Raw genomic sequence first — 22482 nt, 5'->3', positions numbered from 1 at the left:
TAGAGCCATTTGAACCATTTTTAAAGAACAATTGCCGAGACTCTTAGAAGTAGATATCCTCGAATTAGTGTAGCAACTTAAATCAATAAAAGCATGTCGTCTGGTCACGACTCTATACCAGCTAAGTTCCTTACAGAGTATGACGATGCAATAGCTCCATACTTAATCATGTACAACCGCTCGCTCGACGAAATATCCGTACCCGAAGACTGTGCAGTTGCGGTCACACCAGTATTCAAGAAAGGCGGTAGGAATAATTCACTTTAGTACAGGCCCTTGTCATTGTCGTCCATATGCAACAGAAATTTTGGAACATACATCAAAACAGTTTTGCATCACCCCAGTTCCCAGAACTCGGGAAGATAGACTGACAGTCCCTTTGACTGTTCAGAGATGTCACTAATCCTGCCCAAAAATGTAAACAAACATGCATGAACAGCGCCTATTATCCGACAGCCGATCAGTTCCAGTTATTTCACCAGGAAGGGGGTATACTATTCGTGTTGTCTGTAGTTCAACCAAGCCTAAACGGTCAATACCGCGTTTCGATCGCGTCCGCATTGTTACTTTGTGCCAGGAAGGGATCTCAACGAGGGAAGTGTCCAGGCGTCTCAGAGTGAACCAAAGCTATGTTGCTCGTACGTGGAGGAGATACAGAGAGACAGGAACTGTCTAAGACATTCTTCGCTCAGGCCGCCCAAGGGCTACTAGTACAGTGGATAACCTTTACCTACGGATTATGGCTCGGAGGAACCCTGACAGCAACGCCACCATGTTGAATAATGTGCTTTTCGTACAGCCACGGGAAGTCGTGTTACGACAAACTGTGCGCAGTAGGCTGCACGATGCGCAACTTCACTCCCGACGTCCATGGCGAGGTCCATCTTTGCAACCACGACACCATGCAGCGCGGTACAGATGGACCCAACAACATGCAGAATGGACCACTCAGGATTGGCATCACTTTCTCTTCACTAATGGGTGTCGCATATGCCTTCAACCAGACAATCGTCGGGGACGTGTTTGGAGGCAACCCGGTCAGGCTGAACTCCTTACACACACTGAGTGCAGCAAGGTGGAGGTTCCCTGATGTTTTGGGGTGGAATCATGTGGGGCCGACGTACGCCGCTGGTGGTCGTGGAGGGCGCCGTAATGGCTGTACGATACGTGAATGCCATCCTCCGACCGATAGTGCAACCATATCGCCAGCATATCGATGAGGCATTCTTCTTCATGGACGACAATCCGCGCCCCCATCGTGCACGTCTTGTGAATGACTTCCTTCCTGATATCGACATCGCTCGAGTAGAGTGGTCAGCATGTTCTCCAGACATGAACCGTATCGAACGTGCCTGGGATAGATTGAAAAGGGCTATTTATGGACGACGTGTCCCACCAACCACTCTGAAGTACTTAGCCTAATCGCCATTGAGGAGTGGGACAATATAGACCAACAGTACCTTGATGAACTTGTGGGTAGGATGCCACGACGAATATAGGCATGCATCAATACAAGAGGACGTGCTACTGGGTATTGGAGGTACCGGTGTGTACAGTAGTCTGGACCACAACCTCTGAAGGTTTCGCTGTATGGTGGTACAACATGCAATGTGTTGTTTGCATGAGCAATAAACAGGTCAGAAATTATGTTTATGTTGATCTCTATTGCAATTTTTGTACTGGTTCCGGAACTCTTGGAACTGAGGTGATGCAAAACTTTTTTGATGTGTGTATATTGTGTTCGAACATTATGAGTTAACTCTAAGAGATCTGTCTATTGACACACAGTCAACACTGTTCTTGATAAACACAACTATCTTTTTATTCATACAAAGTGTAGAGTGCTATCGACAAGGGATTTCAAATTGATCCTGTATTTCTAGATTTCCAGGAGGCGTTTGACAGTTGTGACTGGATTCGTGATTTCCTGTCAGGGGGTCACAGTTCATAGCAGTTTATGTAAAGTCATAGAGTAAAACGGCACATGTCGGTACTAATGACGCGTGTCGCTTTGGATCTGAGGAAATTCTCTCTGGATTCCAGCGGCTATCTGATTTGGTGAAGGCTGCCGGTCTTGCTTACGGGATGAAGGCAGAGCTCAACATCTGCAGCATCGTTGACAGAACCGACTGCGGACCTTCGGTGCAGAGCCGGGTGGAGGGTCTGAATCAGAGGCTCAGACGGTTTTGCGACCGTGTCGGCTGCAGATTCCTTGACTTGCGCCATAGGGTGGTGGGGTTTCGGGTTCCGCTTAATAGGTCAGGAGTTCACTACACTCAGCTGGCGGCTACACGGGTAGCGGAGGCTGTGTGGCGTGGACTGGGCGGTTTTTTAGGTTAGAAGGCCTCGGGAAAGTACGGGGTGGGCTGCAATCTCACAGGGTGCATGGCAAATACAGGACGTGCTTGGATCAAGGAACAGTCGGTATTTTAGTTGTTAATTGTTGTAGTTGTGCTGGGAAAGTCCCTGAGCTACAAGCGATAATAGAAAGCACAGAAGCTGAAATCGTTATAGGTACAGAAAGCTGGCTAAAGCCTGAAATAAGTTCTGCAGAAATTTTTACGAAGTCTCAGACGGTGTTCAGGAAAGATAGATTGGGCAGAATTGGTGGTGGAGTGTGTGTCTGTCAGTAGTGGTTTATCTTTTAGTGAAGTCTAAGTAGATATTACGTGCGAATTGGTATGGGCGGAGGTTATACTTAACAGCCGAACTAAGTTAATAATTGGTTCCTTCTACCGACCCCCAGACTCCGATGATATAGTTGCTGAACAGTTCAGAGAAAATTTGAGTCTCGTAACAAATAAATACCCCACTCATACGGTTATAGTTGGTGGGGACTTCAACCTTCCCTCGATGTGTTGGCAAAAATACTTGTTCAAAACCAGTGGTAGGCAGAAAACATCTTCCGAGATTGTCCTAAATGCTTTCTCCGAAAATTATTTCGAGCAATTAGTCAACGAACCCACGCGAATTGTAAATGGTTGCGAAAACACACTTGACCTCTTAGCCACAAACAATCCAGAGCTAATAGAGAGCATCATGACATACTGGGATTAGTCATCACAAGGTGGTTGTAGCTAGCCTCAATACCATTTCTTCCTAATCAACCAGAAACAAATGCAATATTTTATTTAAAAAAAAGCGGGTAAAGTGTCACTAGAAGCCTTCCTAAGAGAGAATCTCCATTCCTTCCGAACTGACTATGGAAATGTAGACGAGATGTGGCTCAAATTCAAAGATATAGTAGCAACAGCAATTGAGAGATTTATACCTCAAATTGGCAAGAGGTGGAACTGATCCCCCATGGTACACAAAACAGGTCCGAACGCTGTTGCAGAGGCAACGGAAAAAGCATGCGAAGTTCAGAAGAACGCGAAATCCCGAAGATTGGCTAAAATTTACACCAACTTTCTCTTCCAAATACGAAAATATTTTGTTGAGCCCAACCTACATAGGTAGGAATGATCATCAAAATAAAATAAGATAAATCAGAGCGCGAACAGAAAGATTTAGGTGTTCGTTTTTCCCGCGCGCTGTTCGGGAGTGGAATGGTAGAGAGATAGTTTGATTGTGGTTCGATGAACCCTCTGCCAAGCACTTAGTAGTGCGAAAAGTTTGTTGACGCCGACCTATATAGTGAGAAAAGATTATCTTGATAAAATAAGGGAAATCAGAACTCGACTGAAAATATATAGCTTTTCGTTTTTTTTTCTGAGTGATGTTGGAGTTTGGAGAATTAGCGTGAAGGTGGTTCGATGAACCCTCTGCCAGGCGGTTAAGTGTGATTTGCCGAGTATCCTTTTAGACGTAAATTTAGATACTGATTGTCGTCGCCCTTGTTGGCTCGTCAGAGCACTGCATTGGAACAAGTGACGCGCTCTTCCAGCTCTGCCAAATTGTGTGCAGCGCAGTAACCTCTGACCTTACAGGGCTGATAATGCCACACCCGTGTCAATCCCAGCACCCCGCTCTCATCACAGGTGTTTGCAAGCGTTCTCAGGGGGCTATCGCTCGTTTGGCGCTGCACGTTGACTCTAAACTGAATTTAGTTTACATTTGAGCTCCAGTGAAAAAATAGAACCGACCTGAGAATACTTAATAAACATAATGGTCACACCATCTATGCATAAGTTTAATTCTTGCATACCCACACTAGTTCATTAATGCCACTTAGCGTCCTGGATTCCAAGAAGGGATGAAAACCCTGAAAATACTTCATGAACACTAATCCGCTAGTGCATCTTCTCTCTGAAAGTCCTTAATATGGTTAAACTTAACTCATTGTAAAGTGTGTAATCAGTCTGATGAAAATTAGTCTCATAATACAAGCCGTAGCCTCTGTAGAGTCGGTAAACAAAGATTTTCGTATCTCCCGCTGTATTTTCTCTACGTTTTCTACTGCTATTCCTGTACACCACAAGCCATCGTACGGTATCCAGCGGAAATAAAAATGGAGAAAGATAATGATTTTATATCATGTACTGTTTATGTTCATGAATAGTGAGCGAGGAAAATACGAGGGTGAGTCAAATGAAAACCTTAAATTGGTAACAACAAATCGAAATTTCGCGCCGTTATCCTGTAAGTTGGTAAGCGTGCTACAAACAGCTTGCAGAATGGCCTGTAGGTGGCAGCATAGTGAAGATGCACAAATACCGTCGCAGTATCAGTATAAAGATGGCCGCCCCACATGCGACTTGCACCAGGGAAGAACAGCGTTCTGTTGTTCGTTTTTTGCGTAGTGAAGGTGTGAAACCTATTGAAATTCATCTCAGTGGAAGATGGTCCTCGTCAAGGTCAGGCACAACGATTTGTGACTCCACAGAACATTGCAGCAGTTGAAGCCATAGTGAATGAAAACCACCGTGTGACACTGAATGACACTGCAGCATCAAAATGAAGATAAAGAGGTATGCCACGCGGTGTATGAGTGGTTGCGCCGACTACCAAAAAAAATTTTTTTCTAAAGGAATTTATGCACTTTGTAAGCGCTGGAGGACTTCCATTGAGTGTGGGGAAGATTATGTTTAGAAGTGATACAGCTTTGTACCACTTCTGCACAATAAATAATATTGAAAAAATATTGAAGGTTTTCATTTGACTCACCCTCGTATTTTGAATATTAGCCGGTTTTTCTTTTACTTAGCCTCGCAGTCATTAGGTTGAGATGTACATTCGAATGACATGAGTCATGGTATTGTACCTCATATCGTGTCGAACCTCCTTTGGCTCGGTATATTGCAGCAGCTCGACGTTGTTTGGACTCAAGTCTAAATCTATAGCCGCCATAATTTGCGGAAGAGTTGCCTGTGGAGGATTTTTTGCATGACTAACCTCTCTATTATGTCCCATAGATATTCGATGGGATTCATGCCGGGTGATCATGAGATCAAACCATTCGTCCGAATTGTCCGGAATCTTCTTCAAACCAATTATGAACAACTGTGCCCTGGTGACATGGAGCATTGACACCCATAACGACATGAAGTCCATAAATGGCTGTGAATGGTCTCCAAGTAGACTACAGACAAGAGTATCCGAACACACTGCATGTAAACACAGCCCACACCATTAAGACAACACCGCCAGCTTGCACAGTGCCTCGCTGACAACTTGGGTTCATGGCTTCGTGAGGTCTGCACCACACGCAAACCCTGCTATCAGCTCTTCTCAACTGAAATCTGACGCATCTGAGCAGGTCACGGTTTTCCGGTATTTTAGGGCCCAATCGATATGGTCACGAGCCCTGGAGAGGTGCTGCAGGTGATGTCATGCTGTATTTAAGGCACTCGCGACCGTTGTCTGCTGCCATAGCCCATTAACGTCAAAAATTTCGCCGCACTGCCCTAACGGATGCGTCCCACATTTCTGCCATTATTTCACGCAGTATTGCTTGTCTATTATCACTGACAACGCTACGCAAACGCCGCTGTTCTCGGTTGTTATGTGGAGGCCGTCGGTCACTGCTTTTTCCGTGGCGAGAGGTAATGCCTGAAATTTGGTGTTCTCGGCACTGCGGATCTTTGAATATTGAACATCCTAACGATTTTCGAGATCGAATGTCCCATGCGTCTAGCTCCAACTACCATTCCGGGTTTGAAGTAGGTTATTTCCCGTCGTGCAGCCACAATCACGTCGGAAACCTTTTCATTTTAATCACCTGAGTACAAATGACAGCTCGGCCAATACACTGCCTTTTTATTCCCTGCGTACGCTATACTAGCGCCATATGTATATGTGCTTATCTCTGCCCCATGACTTGCCACCTCAGCGTATGTTGGAGGAAATAATACTGAACTCATGATGGAAAGTGGATCACTTATTTTAGTAAGGCTCTCAGATATGCTAATTTCATAATGGCAGATACTGAAATAACAATTTATAACACTTTTTATGCCCGCGTGTTATGAAGTCCGTCCACGAGATCCATGGTTATGCAGTGTTCGCTGCTGGTAATGGATTATCCATACAGTGAAGTGTCAATTCTAGAAAATTGTATCTAGACGCAGGAAAACCTGCAGAGGATCGACACTGTGCAGTGAGCGGCAGCTGAACGCCAAAATAAATAATCCTGTTGCGTACAATTAGGCGGAAAGACATTGTATGATAACACGAGAGATCACAAAGCAGTCGCATCCATTAAATACCTGAGAATACGCGAACGGAGCTATTTTAAATGGAACGACGACACCAGGCTAATGGCAGAAACGTGAGTTGTCAGATTCATTGGAAGAAGCGTACTTCAACAAAGGAGGTAGCTCGTTCGATTGACACGTGAATACTGAAGGGGCTGAGACCCTTAAAAGATAGGACTGATAGATGAAAGAAGATCCAAAGAAGATCCAAAGAAGATCAGAGAGTTTCGTGACAGGTTTTATTTAGTAAGCGGGAAAGCGACACAGAGATGCTCATCCAACTCCAATAGCAGGCGCTTTGAACGAGGGTTGTGGGTCAAGACGATTTATTGTCAAGATTCCGTGAGAGTACGAGTATAGAAAAGCAAACCAACGTATGGCATCCTCAGACGCCTATTTCGCGAAAAAGATGGAGAAGTTTAGAGATAGCAGAGCTGACACGGAGGCCCACCAATAATCGAACTTTACTTTCTTGTTCCAGTCGTGAACAGTACGAGTGAGCAATTAATCTCAAGTGGGCCTTTGGTAGTATTCAACATCTTAGCATCACCCGACTTATGAGGAACCATTTCTCCTGGAATGGCTCGATACCATCCCACCCCTCACTCTCCCGCCACTCATCACGTTCTAACGGAAGAATGAAGTAACATCAACGTCTAGTTGAATGCTCTGCTGTTCACACTTAAGTGCCTGGCAGAGGCTTCTTCACAGCACCTTCGAACTATTTCTCTACCGTTCCAGCCTATGACAGCACTTGAGAAAAGTGAACCCTTCATTCTTTATGTGCAAGCTCTGACTATTACGATGATCATTTCTTCCCATGTAGGACGACAACAATAGAATATTTTCACATTCTGAGGAGAATGTTGTTTGGTTGGGTTATTTGAACTGGTGAAGCAGGCTAGGTGGCATTCTACGCAGATCTGACGACAGAGGACAGTGCTGATTTAAGTACATTTTAGAGCACACTGTTCGGCATGAACTGTTCAACATGGGGCTGGACAGCAGACAGTCTCTACATACTCCCATCTTGGCCCAAAGATGTGGTCGTTCGACTACACTGAGTGACATGGCGCAGTGGTTAGCACATTGGACTCTCATTCGGGAGGACGATGGTTCAAATCAATGTTTGGCCATCCTGATTTAGGTTTTCCGTGATTTCCCCAAATCGCTTCAGGCAAATGCTGGGATGGTTGCTTTGAAAGGGCACCGCCGACTTCCTTCTCCATCCTTCCCTAAGCCGATGGGACTGATGATCTCATGTTTGGTCCCTCCCCCAAATCAACCAACATTCGATTGTATTGGGTATGGAGTCATCGAAGCTGGACAGTAGATCAACGGAAAAGTATCGCCTGGTCAGATAAATCATGTTACTTGTTGCACCAGATCGATGGTCATGCCCAGATATGTCATCACCCAAGCATAGAGCTGCTTGAAACACTCATTGTGGCAGAAAAGCTGGCGTTTTGGGGTAACATTTTTCCTTTGAGGATACTGTAGTGGTAACTTATGACACCGAATGTGACAAACACCAAATGTAGTGGGAAGAGGTAGAAGGCAACGTATTAAGACTCATAAGAGTTTTCCAAGTGATTACTGTTTCCAACTGCAGTGCTGTGTTCCCCTCGGTCTGTGTCACTGGGTGTGTCACTGGGTCCCGCAATGCTGAGGACACCACTTTGCTGACTGCGAAACGGCTTGGCATGGAATGGTTGCCTCAGCAACCTGTGCCCGCACTGCTGTGTGTCGGCCTTGGACGGCCGCAACATCAGGATGCGCCGGTAGCCGACTCAGCACCGCCCACTGCAAGGCAACCCGAGGCGCGCTCCCTCGCTAGCATGGCTAAGAGCAGGCAACAACAAAGGGATGCGATCCGGCATCCGAATCTGTGGCCCTCGCCCTGGATGTCTCCGGTGCGTGTTGTCAGCCACGACGAAAACCTGCAGTAGCGAGCCATGAAGTGGCCTGTCGCTGGCTGGCTATGGACCCTGCGTCAGCCTCTGAGGGTCAAACCAGCGACCCACTGGGGACTGGAGTGCTGGCCCCTCATCTGCTGCTGCTGCTGCGAGTAGCCAGTGGTGTGACACGCCCTACCATCCAGGAGAGCTGTGACACTTTAATGCTTTGTTAGTGAACTGGCACCTATTTATATGTGGCTGTGCACCTCTGTTTTGCTAAACGCGCCACTCCGCATCACATACTCTTAACACTCAGGTTGGCCAGTGGGCCCATACTGCCTGTGACTTGCGCCACGCAAACCGCTGTGGTTCTATACCCATGTGGGCTCTATTTTACTTTGGAACTGCTGGTAATCGCAACTCACTGTAAACAGGCCCCCCACCTGGCTGTAACTTGTGCGTTCAGAAATATTGCACCAAAACTGACTTTTCCTGTTCCAACCGGGGCGGCCAGTACAATACTCACCTGGTTTTCCATCATGAGACCACTGGTAGTAACAGAAGGTGGCATGACAGCTGTCGACTGTATGAACATTATTAAGAACCACCTGCATCCATTTAAGCTTTAAATCTTCCCTAATGGCAATGGTATATTCCAAGAGGCTAACTGTAGCCTAAGGACAGAAAGGTGATACAGTGGTTCGCAGCGAAATGATTGAACTCCTGTTGATATCTGGGCTACCAAATTCGTCTGATCTGAACATGCGCCCACGAACTACCAGACTGCAATTTACGCAGCACGAACTACCAGACTGCAATTTACGCAGCACGAACTACCAGACTGCAATTTACGCAGCACGAACTACCAGACTGCAATTTACGCAGCACGAACTACCAGACTGCAATTTACGCAGCACGAACTACCAGACTGCAATTTACGCAGCACGAACTACCAGACTGCAATTTACGCAGCACGAACTACCAGACTGCAATTTACGCAGTTGGCATGACTTTTGCTTAGGTATATGTGACACATGCCTCCAGAAACGTACCGAGGACTCATCGAATCCATGCCATGCACAGTCGCTGCTGTATTTTAGTCCAAAGGTGGACCAACGAGCTATTAAGCAGAACCAAGAAGTAGTCATGTTTTGGATTATCAGTGTACATGCTCAGCAAAACTGGAGTACAATATAAAACGGAGAGAGGTGAAACAGAGAGAGGTGAAACAGACAATCTCCTGCCTGGACCCTTTAGGTATACACAGACAACCATCAATGCACGAGTCGGGGCATTAGAGACCTTTCTCTAGTAACCACAACATAAATTCCAAAAAACCATGTAAGCGCAACAAATGCTGTCGGTATTGGGTTCTGTGATGTCCCACGGCACTCCGCTACGCCACGGGCCAGAGTTGCGCGCGGGGCAGCAGCGGCCGCAGGAGGCAGACGTACCTCGTCGCCGCCCAGGTGCGCCACGTCGGAGGCGCCGGAGGCGTGCCGCAGCTCCTGGTAGAGCGTCCGCAGCGTGCCGAACGCCGCCTCGTCGGCCGGCGGCAGCTGGCCGCAGGGAGGCTGGCCGCACAGCTGCCACCAGGGAGGCGGCTCCTCCCCGCCGTGCGGCCCTCGCCTCTCCCGCCGATCCTCCAGGCGGTACTGCAGCCCGTACTCCTCATTCTGGCGATGCTGCTGCACCAGGGGAGCATTCGCGGCAGATCCTGAGCAAAATAATAACCACTGTAGCACTTGCTGCTAAACGAGCTACACTGTTCATCAGAATAGAATGATCACGTTTTCGAACCCGTAATTGTGCCCCGTTCCGACGCACAAGCTTGAAATTTGGCTCAAAGGTGCCTACAACATTCCTCTGTGATGGTGCAAAAAATTTGGCGTCCTGTTACATCACCCTTGGGCACGCGCTTGAAACAGCAAGGTGCCGACATTTGTGGAAAAAAAAAGGCCAGAGCTCCGATGTCACGTGACGTGTAAAGAGGATTGATGATGTCACATTGGCTCCATACTTCACCACAATTCTGCCCAACACCACTGACGACATGCCACCTGATGGAAGATCGTCACAGTCCCCTTCTTTTAGGCTTTAGGTTTTCATGTACTTGGACAAGGAAATCTCAGACACACCACCGCTCAGAATGTAAAATAGAAGGCCTCAGTTGGTGTCAATAAAATCATCTCTTTCCTTGCCACGTTGTTTCCCCACACATTTGGTGGTCGAAAATAATACTTCGCAGTGCGATGAACAAGACATTCTTGACATCGCAATTTTTGCTCTGGTGTACAAGTTGGAACGACGAGGGCCCATTTAAAACCACTCTACGAAATCTGAACATTATTGGAGCAGCAAATTTTTCTTATCCTTTCTCAGGGCTCCTGTTTCACACTCTCCTGTATGTGATCATGGGGAAGTGCGACATTGTCACATGCGAGATTAAAACAGTAAAGGGTCCCTCTGAGAGTCCCATTTCGACAAAACCTTTGGCGACACCAGCCCACATTTACTGGGAATTTTAAAAGTGTACGTTTACAGAGAAAACTTTAAAGGAGTCTGAGGCACCTACAGGTAGGCACGACACTGAGGCCAGTTGCCTGCTTGCAGCCGCCTAGGAGTCCTTATCAGGGTCTCTCTTTTAGGGCAAAGTTTTAAAATACTCAAATGTGGGCGAATACCACAGAGGGTTCTGCAGAAATGGTGTGGGGGCCGTGGGATGAGGGACACTGCCATTTTATTCACACGTGTTAATGTCACACACCTCCGTGATCATGCTGCAAGAGGGCGTGAAATTGGTGCAGTGGAAAAGATTAAGTACCATTTCCTCTTTTGGATCACGTTCACATTACGACGAATGGGTTTAAACGGTTTCTAGGGGTCCCACCCTGTACACCCGAGCAAGAATCGGGATCGCATTGCTGTCCAAAGGGCGTGAGATCTTCTTCAATGTAGTTTCACTCCCGTGATGTCCGTCGCGAAGGGCTGAATCTCCCATGAGGTCAAAACCGCCAAAGGTTGTCAAGAACGTCGTACTTTTGTTCATAGCGCTGCAATCTGTCGCCTTCGACCGCGAAATATGCGGTACTCAACGTACCAAGGAAACGAGTGATTTCATTGACGCCCTTCATGCAACCCCATATGGTCTTTTCCTTTAGATTCTGACCGTTGGTGTACCCCGTGATTTCAACGCTGGGCGTCGCGATTCTACCTTCCATCGTAAAGGCGTCAAAAGAAGGGGGAGAAATGTTGGGCAGAGGTCCTGTGACGACCTCCTTATCGTGTGACTTACACTGTAGCGTCGGATCCGACTGTGGCGAAATATGGTACCCATGTGACGACGTTAACCCACTTTACACGTCACATGAACTTCTGAGATCCGGACTTTATCCGCACGTTTCGGAAACTTGGTGTTTGAAGCGGCGTCGGGTCCGAGGGTGACTTCGCAGGGCACCATGCTTCTGCACCCTTACGGAGGAAGGCTGTAGGCACCTTTGAGCCAAATTTTTTCGAACCTAAATGATGGAACGGAAGATAGTTACAGGGTTTCGAAAAAGTTATCCTTTAATTGTGCTGCACAGTACATGTATCCGTAGCACAAAAGCTACAATATTGATCTCTCTGTTCTTACAGAGAATGCAATTTAGATTCCAGAGAAATTTGTGAACGCATTAACTAATACTGACCCTACGACTTATCTTAGAAGACGGGCAAACTATAATACATGTGAGGAAGCGATTACAAGACAAGGAATTTTATTAAATTAATGGTAGTCCCCAGATTCATATGGGTAGCACTAGAATCTACATCTGGATAACTTTCCCAACGTAGCAATGCTCTATTATATACATACATAAATTAAGACCCTTCTCCCGGCCGCATTTTCGGGCTGATCTGAGGAACTACTGCAGGGATTTCGATATGGTTTTCACTAATAGGCGGATTCATAAGAAAGGTTTGTGTATGTTATTTGTAAGTATTTCACACCACGAAAAACAGAACTCCCTACCGCTGTGAAAACTAAATCATTGCCATCTAGTGGTGAGAGAACTCTAGAATCACTGCGCGAGTTGTTGGTAGCATGAAGCTCACATGAGCTATCACCAACTGCCTAAATGATCTACGATGCATGATGTATGTTGAGCTAATAAGAACCAGTTTTTTGGTATATAGTTAATGAAATGATATTTATTTACTTAATGATGCCTTCTGGATTTTAATAGTGACTGTGCAGTGACCCTAAACGAAATACCGCTGTGTCAGATAAGCTATCCAGCCGTACGTCTGGAAGGCCAGAGTCGATCGCTAGTAAATTATATACATTAATACTCCTTGTGAATAATTATCAGTAACCCTGTACCACAATCCCAACAGTAGTTCTTATAACAGATGCATGTAAAATCGACTCCTGCTACTTAGAACCTAGATCAGTGGAATTTCTCGATTAATCAAACTAACTGTCCTGTGCCAAGACAACTCGACAACTCTGAGAAGTCCTTTGTGTCTTTGTACTCTCGCCAAATGGAAGCGACTGCCATGACATAACGACAACAGTGTCATTCGAAGTTTGCGACTATCTTACACTCTGTAATTCGAATTTGTCAGTTGTTTCGACGTCCAGCTTTTTGCGACATTCGTTTGTTTAATCAATAATGAAAATATTTACATGCTACATATAAATCAGTTACAGTGACTTCAAATAAGTACAAGTGTTTTTAATCCCAGAGAACCATCATTTTTTGTGGTCTCATTTTGTTCTTCATTGTTCGTTGAATTCGTCAGTGGCGGACGTCCGAAGACACCCGTTCAGATTGTTCGTTGATCCTTTCACTCAGTTTTTTTATTGCAGAGGGTAGCTAAACCCTCTGACCGAACACGCTGAGCTACCGTGCCGGCTCATTTAGAAGATAACCAGTACACCACCTATTCTTCAACAAATAAAATCCCGTGTCCAACTGCTTCAGTTTCAAACGTCTGATTACCTTACAAATGGTTTAATGTCAAATATTTAACGTTAAGCGAGAAAAAGTTGAGGAAAGGTTTGAAATGATTTGTGAAACTTGCTGTAAGTCACTAAGTGTTCGTCCTCAAATACAGCATGAGCACAGTAATTTGAGCACCGTGAGCTGCGCTGCCTCAAGAAAATTCCCAACTGTAGTATTTGACTGTATCAAACCAATAACATAAGAGTATACGTTATAACGAGCAGACAGCGCCAGCATTAGGTTAGCAGCGAATGCCGCCAACCGTCGCGAACGCTCTCACCAGTCGTAAACTATGCTGTCTGTGTGACCGGCTTCTGAGCGATGTCTCCGTATCTTCAAAAGGAATTCCACCATGGAATGGGGTCGTGTGCCAGTGCGTATAAAACAGCCTAATATGTAGAAGGGGAAGGAGTGAAGGGTGGTAGTACGCATCGGTTCTTGGGCGCAGCGAAGCTTAGGGCCTCTGAGTTAGGTTACTATCAAATTTTTTTTACCGTCTTAAAAACGTAGAATTTGATCGGCAGTTCCTACGCCGTCCCCTAGCATTTTAGACAGTCAAGCACCCAAATTAAATTTACGACGTAGGTCAGTTAGGATGACACATACTTTGAGTGTATTAAGTTCAATTTGGCATGGATAGTATGCTGTTTTAGTCTCCAGTCCTGAGACTGGTTTGATGCAGCCCTCCATGCTACTCTAGCCTGTGCAAGCTTCATGTCACAGTACCTACTGCAACCTACATTCTTCTGAACCTGCTTAGTGTATTCATCTCTTGGTCTCCCTCTACGATTTTTACCCTCCACGCTGCCCTCCAGTACTAAATTGGTGATCCCTTGATACCTCAGAACATGTCCTACCAACCGATCCCTTCTTCTAGTCTAGTTGTGCCACAAACTTCTCTTCTCCCCAAACCTATTCAATTCCTCCTCATTAGTTATGTGATTTACCCATCTAATCTTCAGCATTCTTCTGTAGCACCACATTTCGAAAGCTTCTATTCTCTTCTTGTCCAAACTATTTATCGTCCATGTTTCACTTCCATACATGGCTACACTCCATACAAATACTTTCAGAAACGACTTCCTGACATTTAAATCTATACTCCATGTTAACAAATTTTTCTTCAGAAACTCTTTCCTTGCCATTGCCAGTCTACATTTTATATCCTCTGTACTTCGACCACCATCAGTTATTTTGCTCCCCAAATAGCAAAACTCCTTTACTACTTTAAGTGTCTCATTTCCTAATCTAATTCCCTCAGCATCACCCGACTTAATTCGACTACATTCCATTATCCTCGTTTTGCTGTTGTTGACGTTGATCTTATACCCTCCTTTCAAGACGTTGTCCATTCCGTTCAGCTGCCCCTTGGCTGTCTGACAGAATTACAATTTCATCGGCGAACCTCAAAGTTTTTATTTCTTCTCCATGGTTTTTAATACCTACTCGGAATTTTTCTTTTGTTTCCTTCTCATGTATGATCAGGAGAAATTACCACTATGACACGTCTCCATGCAGTTTCCACTGGATCATGGTGACTAAGCTTGCGCTGCATACCGAGAGGTCTACAACGGAGTAGGTAACATACGTGGTAGTAAAATGTGTTATTTCTCCTGTTTTTAGTAAACAATTTTAATTCCGAAAGAAATCTTTTGAAGTTTTCCTGTATCTTTTAAAGGTAGCACTGCAACCCCGCAAAGGATTGCGTGCATTAGTATGACCGGTTTGGCTAGTTGTGCTTCAAGGATCGCTATCTCTTGATAGAAGAAGTATTCGTCATCTGGTGGATAGATATATATTATCTTTCCCGATATAACTATTGCGCTTCTTGTCTGATGTTTGGAGGTAGCGGTTCACTGTAGATGCTAGAATGTATGTGTGGCAACGCCTCCAGACGCTGTGCATTAAAACAGTTATTGCAATAAGCGAGATAATGTTGAATACTAGGGAGATGGTCTTCTAAGAAACGTGATTCCTGTATTACAACATCTACTATAGGGTAGGTTACGATCAGATGAAGCTCTGCCAGGTAGCAGTAGTGTCCATTACAGTTTCATTGTAATAACATTAAAGAGGATGAAGCAAAGACAACCAAGGTGAAATAATGCAGGCACTGTCGCATGGGCTACCTTTGTGCCTCCTCTAAGGTTGATACAACATTTGTAATGTGGTTTCTTGCAAATGTGAAAGCGGGGAGGACGGGGCGTGTCATGTTTGGTCGTAACTGCCAGATCCACTTTGGTTTGGGTTTTTTCTTTTCACTTTCTTCTTTTGTCTTTGGTGGTTTGAGTCCGTGTGCATACTTTGAGCTCTTTATTGCTTGACGAACGGGCTGCTCTGCGACCCACCCGCCTGTGCTCTTTCATCCAGCGGATTTTGTGAGGTGTTGTTGCTTTGAGTATGGAGTAACTCGCCTTGGATAGTGTCCTCACCTCCGTCTGTCCCAGAGACAGTCCAGGCGTCCCTGCTGCACCAGCCTGGTGGTCTCAGTTGGTGCCATATGTCTGGAGATGTAGTTTGTGACCTCTCCTTTAGAGGAGTGGTCGGAGCTATTTGTATGGCTGTAAGAGCTACGAGATAGAAAACTTAACAATGCTTGCAGACATTGTGATTGTATTGGAGGAGTGACTGTTCATATTTTTTCAGCCCTCAAAGAAACTGGTCAAGCGTTTTGTGTTTATGACTTTCTGAGCACGGGTTAGGCTCGTGAACGTGGAGAGTCTGGCATGAACTATTAATTACACATGGGAGATTGCTCGCGAAGTTCGCTTTCGTGCAAAACCCTTCCGCAATTTCAACAGAGTCAACGGTGCGGTAGGACGACATGTGACTAAAGTGTAGGCACCGAAATCATCTCTCAATGGTGGGAAACTTATCGTTTAACACTGCATGTGTAAACCGTAACTTCCGCTTTCTTGGTTAATGTGATCCTTTCAGAACCAAGCATAAAAGCGGCTGTGTGTACTGTGTTGTCATTCAGGTCTTTGTGGATTCGACAGATGAAATGAACTCTTTGTCTTGCTCATTTGGCATACAATTCATTGTCTGCCTCAAGTATCCGACTTCAGAGGAAGGTAATTCTTTAGCTCATACTGAGATTTTTAAGTGGATTGAAAACGACAGAAATGTCATCCAATTCGTTACATTGCAGGAATGCCTGCGATTCAGTGGACGTTGTTATTTTGATAAGCAAGGATCTATTCCTCGTTTTCTCTGTGCAGCTACTTTGCTGACCTCATCCTGTGTGTGTTCGACAGCGTATAATGACCTTGTTTTTGCAAAGGAATCTGTCAGCTTGAGGGCTTATTAAAGAATTTGTCGGCTCCATTTCTGTGCTTGTCGCTCATCCCTTCCAATGGTAAGAGATTGGAACGTACTGGATTTAAAAGTCTCTGCATTGAAGGATTTCTCTGTCGGCACAGCGGAATCACTACGGCCACTGTTTTAGGTTTCGCCTGCGAAACGTCCGCTCTGATGCCACCGACAACAACCAAGGCCGCTGCTCACGGGCGCCTCCCAGCTGCAGCTAGCATGTGGCATGATGACCATGGCTGGGCGTCATGGTGCCACCTGCGTCCTGGTACACCTACTCTGTATGTGAGGCGAGAGAACATGCTGTGGCATTAGAAGTGCTATCCCTCTGTTCTCAGGGGACGCTGTGGAGAGGGCGCATGACTAGCACAACAGTGGTTGGTATTCGCTTCTAAACGCATTTTTGTGTATACTCAGTTATTGGGCGCAGAGGATCTTCTACACTGCAGGCAAGCAGCGTTATGTTTGGTGTCCTTCCCCAACCCGTTTGCACTACATGAAAACCCAAAATAGGGGGAAAAATTACTTGACCTGAAAAGACTGTATGGAAATATAGGAGAGATGTAAAGAAAGGAAAGAACCACCCGGGGAAATAGCTGCGTCAACATGGAGGAGCGTCGCTATGGGTTCGATAGCAAGAAGCACAACAGTAGTTTGGGATAGGAGAAATGAAGGGAAAGGAAGGAGGTTCTGCAAGGTTGGGACCCTGAGCTCGCCACATACGTACTCACGGAAGAGTCGTGAACTCCCATGAGGGGTATAGCGGAAGTGAAGGGATATTCTCCAAGGTAGCAAAAGTTACGGGATACTTCCCAATATAGTGTCTGATATCCTTTAGCCCGATGTGATGTAGCATCCCGACATGTCGTTGACTGAAATCGTTGAAAGTCAACTGCAGAAATACGGAGCCACGCTATAATAGTCTTCCATAATTGCGAAAATATTGCCGGTGCAGGGTGTTGTGCACGAACTAACCTCTCGATTATGTCCCATAAATGTTAGATGGATTCATGTCGGCGATATTGTTAGCCAAATCATTCGCTCTAACTGTTCAGAACGTTCTTCAAGTCTACGACAAACTATTGGGGTCCTCTGACAGTACATCGTAGACTGTTACATGTACACAACAACCCACAACACTATGGAGCCACCACTAGCTTGCACAGTGTCTTGTTGACAACTTGGGTCAACGGCTTTGTGAGGTCTGCACCGCACGTGAACCGTATCATCAGCTCTTAGCAACTGAGATCGGGACTCATCTGACCACGCCACTATTTCCCCAGTTATCTAAAGACCAACTCGTATGGTCACGGGCCTAGGAGAGAGCTGCAGGCGACGACGTGCTGTTAGCTGGTTTGTTTTTCCACACTTAGGATGAGTATCCAGTTTTGATACCAGCTATGTCAACAAAGGTCTTTAGTTTTTACGCCTGAGAGAAGAAAGTCCGAAATACCTAGCGTCGGTCGTATGTTGCTATAGCCCCTTAACGCTACACTGTCTTCGTACGTCCCACATTGATTTCTGTGGATATTTGAAGCGACAGCTCTAACAAGGGAACCTCCCATCGCACCCCCCTCAGATTTAGTTATAAGTTGGCACAGTGGATAGGCCTTGAAAAACTGAACACAGGTCAATCGAGAAAGCAGGAAGAAGTTGTGTGGAACTATGAAAAAAAAAAGCAAAATATACAAACTGAATAGTCCATGCGCAAGATAGGCAATATGAATGACAATTATAGCTCAAGAGTGTCGTGGTCTCGTGGTTAGCGTCAGCACCTTCGGAACGAGAGGTTCTTGGTTCAAGCCTTCCCTCAAGTGAAAATTTTAATTTCTTTATTTTCGCAAAGTTATGATCTGTCCGTTCGTTCATTGACGTCTCTGTTCACTGTAATAAGTTTAGCGTTTGTGTTTTGCGACCACACCGCAAAACCGTGCGATTAGTAGACGAAAGGACGTGCCTCTCCAATGGGAACGGAAAACATTTGATCACAAGGTCATAAATCAACCGATTCCTCCACAGGAAACACGTCTGATATATTCTATACGACACTGGTGACGGCATGTGCTTCAGATGACAGGAATATGTTGTCGACCCACCTAACTTGTACACTTGGCGAATGGCTAAAAAGATTCTTCTACTTTGCCCGATTTAGGTTTTCTTGTGGATGTGACAATCACTCCCAAAAGAGTGATGAAAACATAAGAGTTTGTCACATAAACTGCAACAAATGAATGCAACAGTTTCACAGTCGTATAGTTTTCCCTGTGCTCTGTCAAAACATATGTTGTTAACGTTTTCAAATTTTTCCGTGTGTAGACCGTCGAATCCTGCATATGTCCAAGCAAATCTGAACATGTCCTGGAATTTTGGAGAGCGAAGTTAATTATGTGTGAGTGCCTGAACGTTGATAATTGTCTGAAAACAAAAAATTAAACTTCTCACCCGAGGGTAGACTTGAACCAAGGACCTCTCGTTCCGCACGTGCTCACGATAACCACGGGACCACGGCGCTCCTGAGCTATATTTGTCCTTGATGTTGCCTATCTTGCACATGGAGTACAGTTTGTATATTTTGCCTTTTTTTTCATAGTTCCACACAACTTCTTCCTGCTTTCTCGATTGACCTGTGTTCAGTTTTTCAAGGCCTATCCACTGTGCCAACTTATAACTAAATCTGAGGGGGGTGCAATGGGGAGGTTCCCTTGTAAGCAGACGCTAATGTTTTCTGGTAAGTGAAGGCCGGAGGTTACTGCGGTGTCCGTCTTGAAAGGTAATGCCCGACATTTGCTGTTCTCGGCACACTTGACACTGTATCTCAGAATATTTAATTCCCAACGATTTTCGAAATGGAATGTTCCATGTGTCTAGCTCCAGCTGCCATTCCGCGTTCAGTCTTAATTCCCGTCTTGCGGCCACAATCATGTCCGAAACCTTTTTAAACGTATCACCTGAGTACAAATGACAACTTCGCCAATGCATTCCCTTTTTATACGCTGCGTGCGCGGTTCTACCGCCACCTGTATATGTGCTTAACGGTATCGCATGACTTATCACCTCAGTGCAAAATGAGGACTAACAATAGTGAGTAAGCCTTTTACGAAAAAAGTTTCACTGAATATACCGGGTGATCAAAAAGTCTGTATAAATTTGAAAACTGAATAAATCACGGAATGATGTAGATAGAGGGGTACAAATTGACAACTGCTTGGAATGGCATGGGGTTTTATTAGAACCAAAAAAATACAAACGTTCAAAAAATGTCCGACAGATGGCGCTTCATCTGATCAGAATAGCAATAATTAGCATAACGAAGTAAGACAAAGCAAAGATGATGTTCTTTACAGGAAATGCTCAATATGTCCATCATTCCTCAACAATAGCTGTAGTCGAGGAATAATGTTGTGAACAGCACTGTAAAGCATGTCCGGAGTTATGGTGAGGCATTTGCGTCGGATGTTGTCTTTCAGCATCCCTAGAATGTCGATCACGATACACTTGAGACTTCAGGTTACCACAAAGCCAATAATCGCACGGACTGAGGTCTGGGGACCTGGGAGGCCAAGCGTGACGAAAGTGGCGGCTGAGCTCTCTACCATCACCAAACGACGCGCGCAAGAGATCTTTCACGCGTCCAGCAATATGGGGTGTTTTTGGGCTCTAATAAAACCCCATGTCACTCCAAGCAGGTGTGTCAATTTTTACCCCTCTATCTACATTGTTACGTGGTTTATTAAGTTATCAAATTTATACTGACTTTTTGATCAACCGGTAAATTATATGCATAGTTACAGAAAGTATTACGGTGCTTCATGCTGACATTGTTTATGTTACATCGACTTGCAGGCATGGTCAGCCTGAAGTGAAGAGTCATTGATTTTTTAAGGGACAGTTTTTGCTGAGTGCCTACTTTTATTCCAGGATTTGCATGTGACCAAGTACGGTCATATTGATAAAACTTGTTTGTATGATGATCCTTACGGTGAAAGAAGAGTCAGCATAGTTTTGATGAACACATTCAGAATGCGAAAATGATGCAAATAGCCAACCGCTTTGTTGATGTTTTTTAGAAATTCTGGTTTGTTTTTCCACATTTAGGACGAGTATCCAGTTTTGATACCTACTATGTCAACCAAGGTCTTTAGTTGGTTTTTACGCCTGAGATGACAGAAATACCAGCATTGTTTAAATCTTAGTAACTGGAGTTTCGGTGGTAGGCAAACCAGTTACAAGTAGGTTTCACAGTGGTTGGTGTGAAGGGCCGTGAATACAGTTCTGGAGCTCTGGTTTGCTAGTTGAGTTTTATGGCCAACATACCCCTCTGCTCCGAACAGGAGACTTGCTCGGTAGGCCAGCCGGCAGCGGCGTGGGCGGGCACGTCCAGCTCCACCACCAGACGCACCCCGCGCTCTCTCGCAAACTCCGCCAGCCGCGACACGTCCTCCATACTGTACACCTGCCGGCAGGGACATAGAGAACGGTCAATGTGTAATCCAGCTGCTGGAGAAAAAAGGAAAGAAAGAAAGAAAAAAGGAAAGAAAGAAAAAAAAGGAAAGAACGAAAGAAAGAAAGAAAGAAAAAAGGAAAGAAAGAAAGAAAAAAGGAAAGAAAGAAAGAAAAAAGGAAAGAAAGAAAGAAAGGGAAGAAGAAAGAAAGAAAGGGAAGAAGAAAGAAAGAAAGGGAAGAAGAAAGAAAGAAAGGGAAGAAGAAAGAAAGAAAGGGAAGAAGAAAGAAAGAAAGGGAAGAAGAAAGAAAGAAAGGGAAGAAGAAAGAAAGAAAGGGAAGAAGAAAGAAAAAGGAGGAGAAGAAAGAAAAAGGAGGAGAAGAAAGAAAAAGGAGGAGAAGAAAGAAAAAGGAGGAGAAGAAAGAAAAAGGAGGAGGAGAAGAAAGAAAAAGGAGGAGGAGGAGGAGGAGGAGAAGAAAGAAAAGAAAGAAAGAAAGAAAGAAAGAAGATGAGAAGGGAAGAAACAGAACAGACCAGGAGGGAAGAAGAACAGAGTAAAATGGATAAAAATGGCAAGAAATAGGACTGCAAAATACAAACAAGAATCCTGTAGAAGAATATGTCAAACTTAGGAACAATGCGTTTAGTTACTCTTTATATATGCGTCCTGTAATATCCGTCTCACTAGAAAGGTCTCTAAACAAATTCCGTTCCTCACAGCCAGCTTCAGTCTTCTAGGTCCTGTGCCTAATATTGTCATCTCTCTACCATGGGCCTGTTATCTTTCTGGTGGTATGAGTGTGTTTCATACTCATTTGTGTCAGTTGTTTGGACACCACACTATCTGCAATCTGTGTAGTTGCCGTTGGATCCTTTTTGTGACGGTTAGCTATCTTAACTTTTTGGAACCGTTTATTATGTACGTTCAGGAGATTCTACAGTTCGAAGAACTGTATGATTGTTTTGTCCAACTCTGTAGCTTTGGCTTGAACGACGCAGTTTCTCGTAAGTTCTGGTCCACTGTGATAATTTTTTTTGCAATTTCGAAGTATTCGCTGTACAATAGTTCTGCTATCCGGGAATTAGACATTTAATTTACATTGCAGCAGGATCTAAGTCACTTTAATGAATTATTTTGTATCTAAAACCAAACAAACTGTAAACTCTCAATATATGACGGGTGATCGATATTGTTTAAGGTGGTGCAT

The 22482-nt window shown here is 44.9% G+C and overlaps 1 protein-coding gene across 3 annotated transcripts in view; it reads right to left on the bottom strand.

The window, feature by feature from the left end:
• The window catches only part of LOC126262314 (probable beta-hexosaminidase fdl), an 880573-nt gene that overhangs the window by 51981 nt on the left and 806110 nt on the right, over positions 1 to 22482 (bottom strand). For all 3 annotated transcript variants that reach the window (XM_049958865.1, XM_049958867.1, XM_049958866.1), the window contains exons 7-8: positions 21148 to 21286; positions 9988 to 10250 (exon numbers count right to left, since the gene is read on the bottom strand). In XM_049958865.1, coding sequence (XP_049814822.1) covers positions 9988 to 10250; positions 21148 to 21286 — 402 coding nt within the window. The remainder of the gene's footprint in view (positions 1 to 9987; positions 10251 to 21147; positions 21287 to 22482) is intronic.

This window comes from Schistocerca nitens, chromosome 6 (genome assembly GCF_023898315.1).
Source record: "Schistocerca nitens isolate TAMUIC-IGC-003100 chromosome 6, iqSchNite1.1, whole genome shotgun sequence".
NCBI lineage: Eukaryota > Metazoa > Arthropoda > Insecta > Orthoptera > Acrididae > Schistocerca > Schistocerca nitens.
Note: the sequence above shows the minus strand (reverse complement) of the source record. Positions and strands in the feature narration are given on the sequence as shown.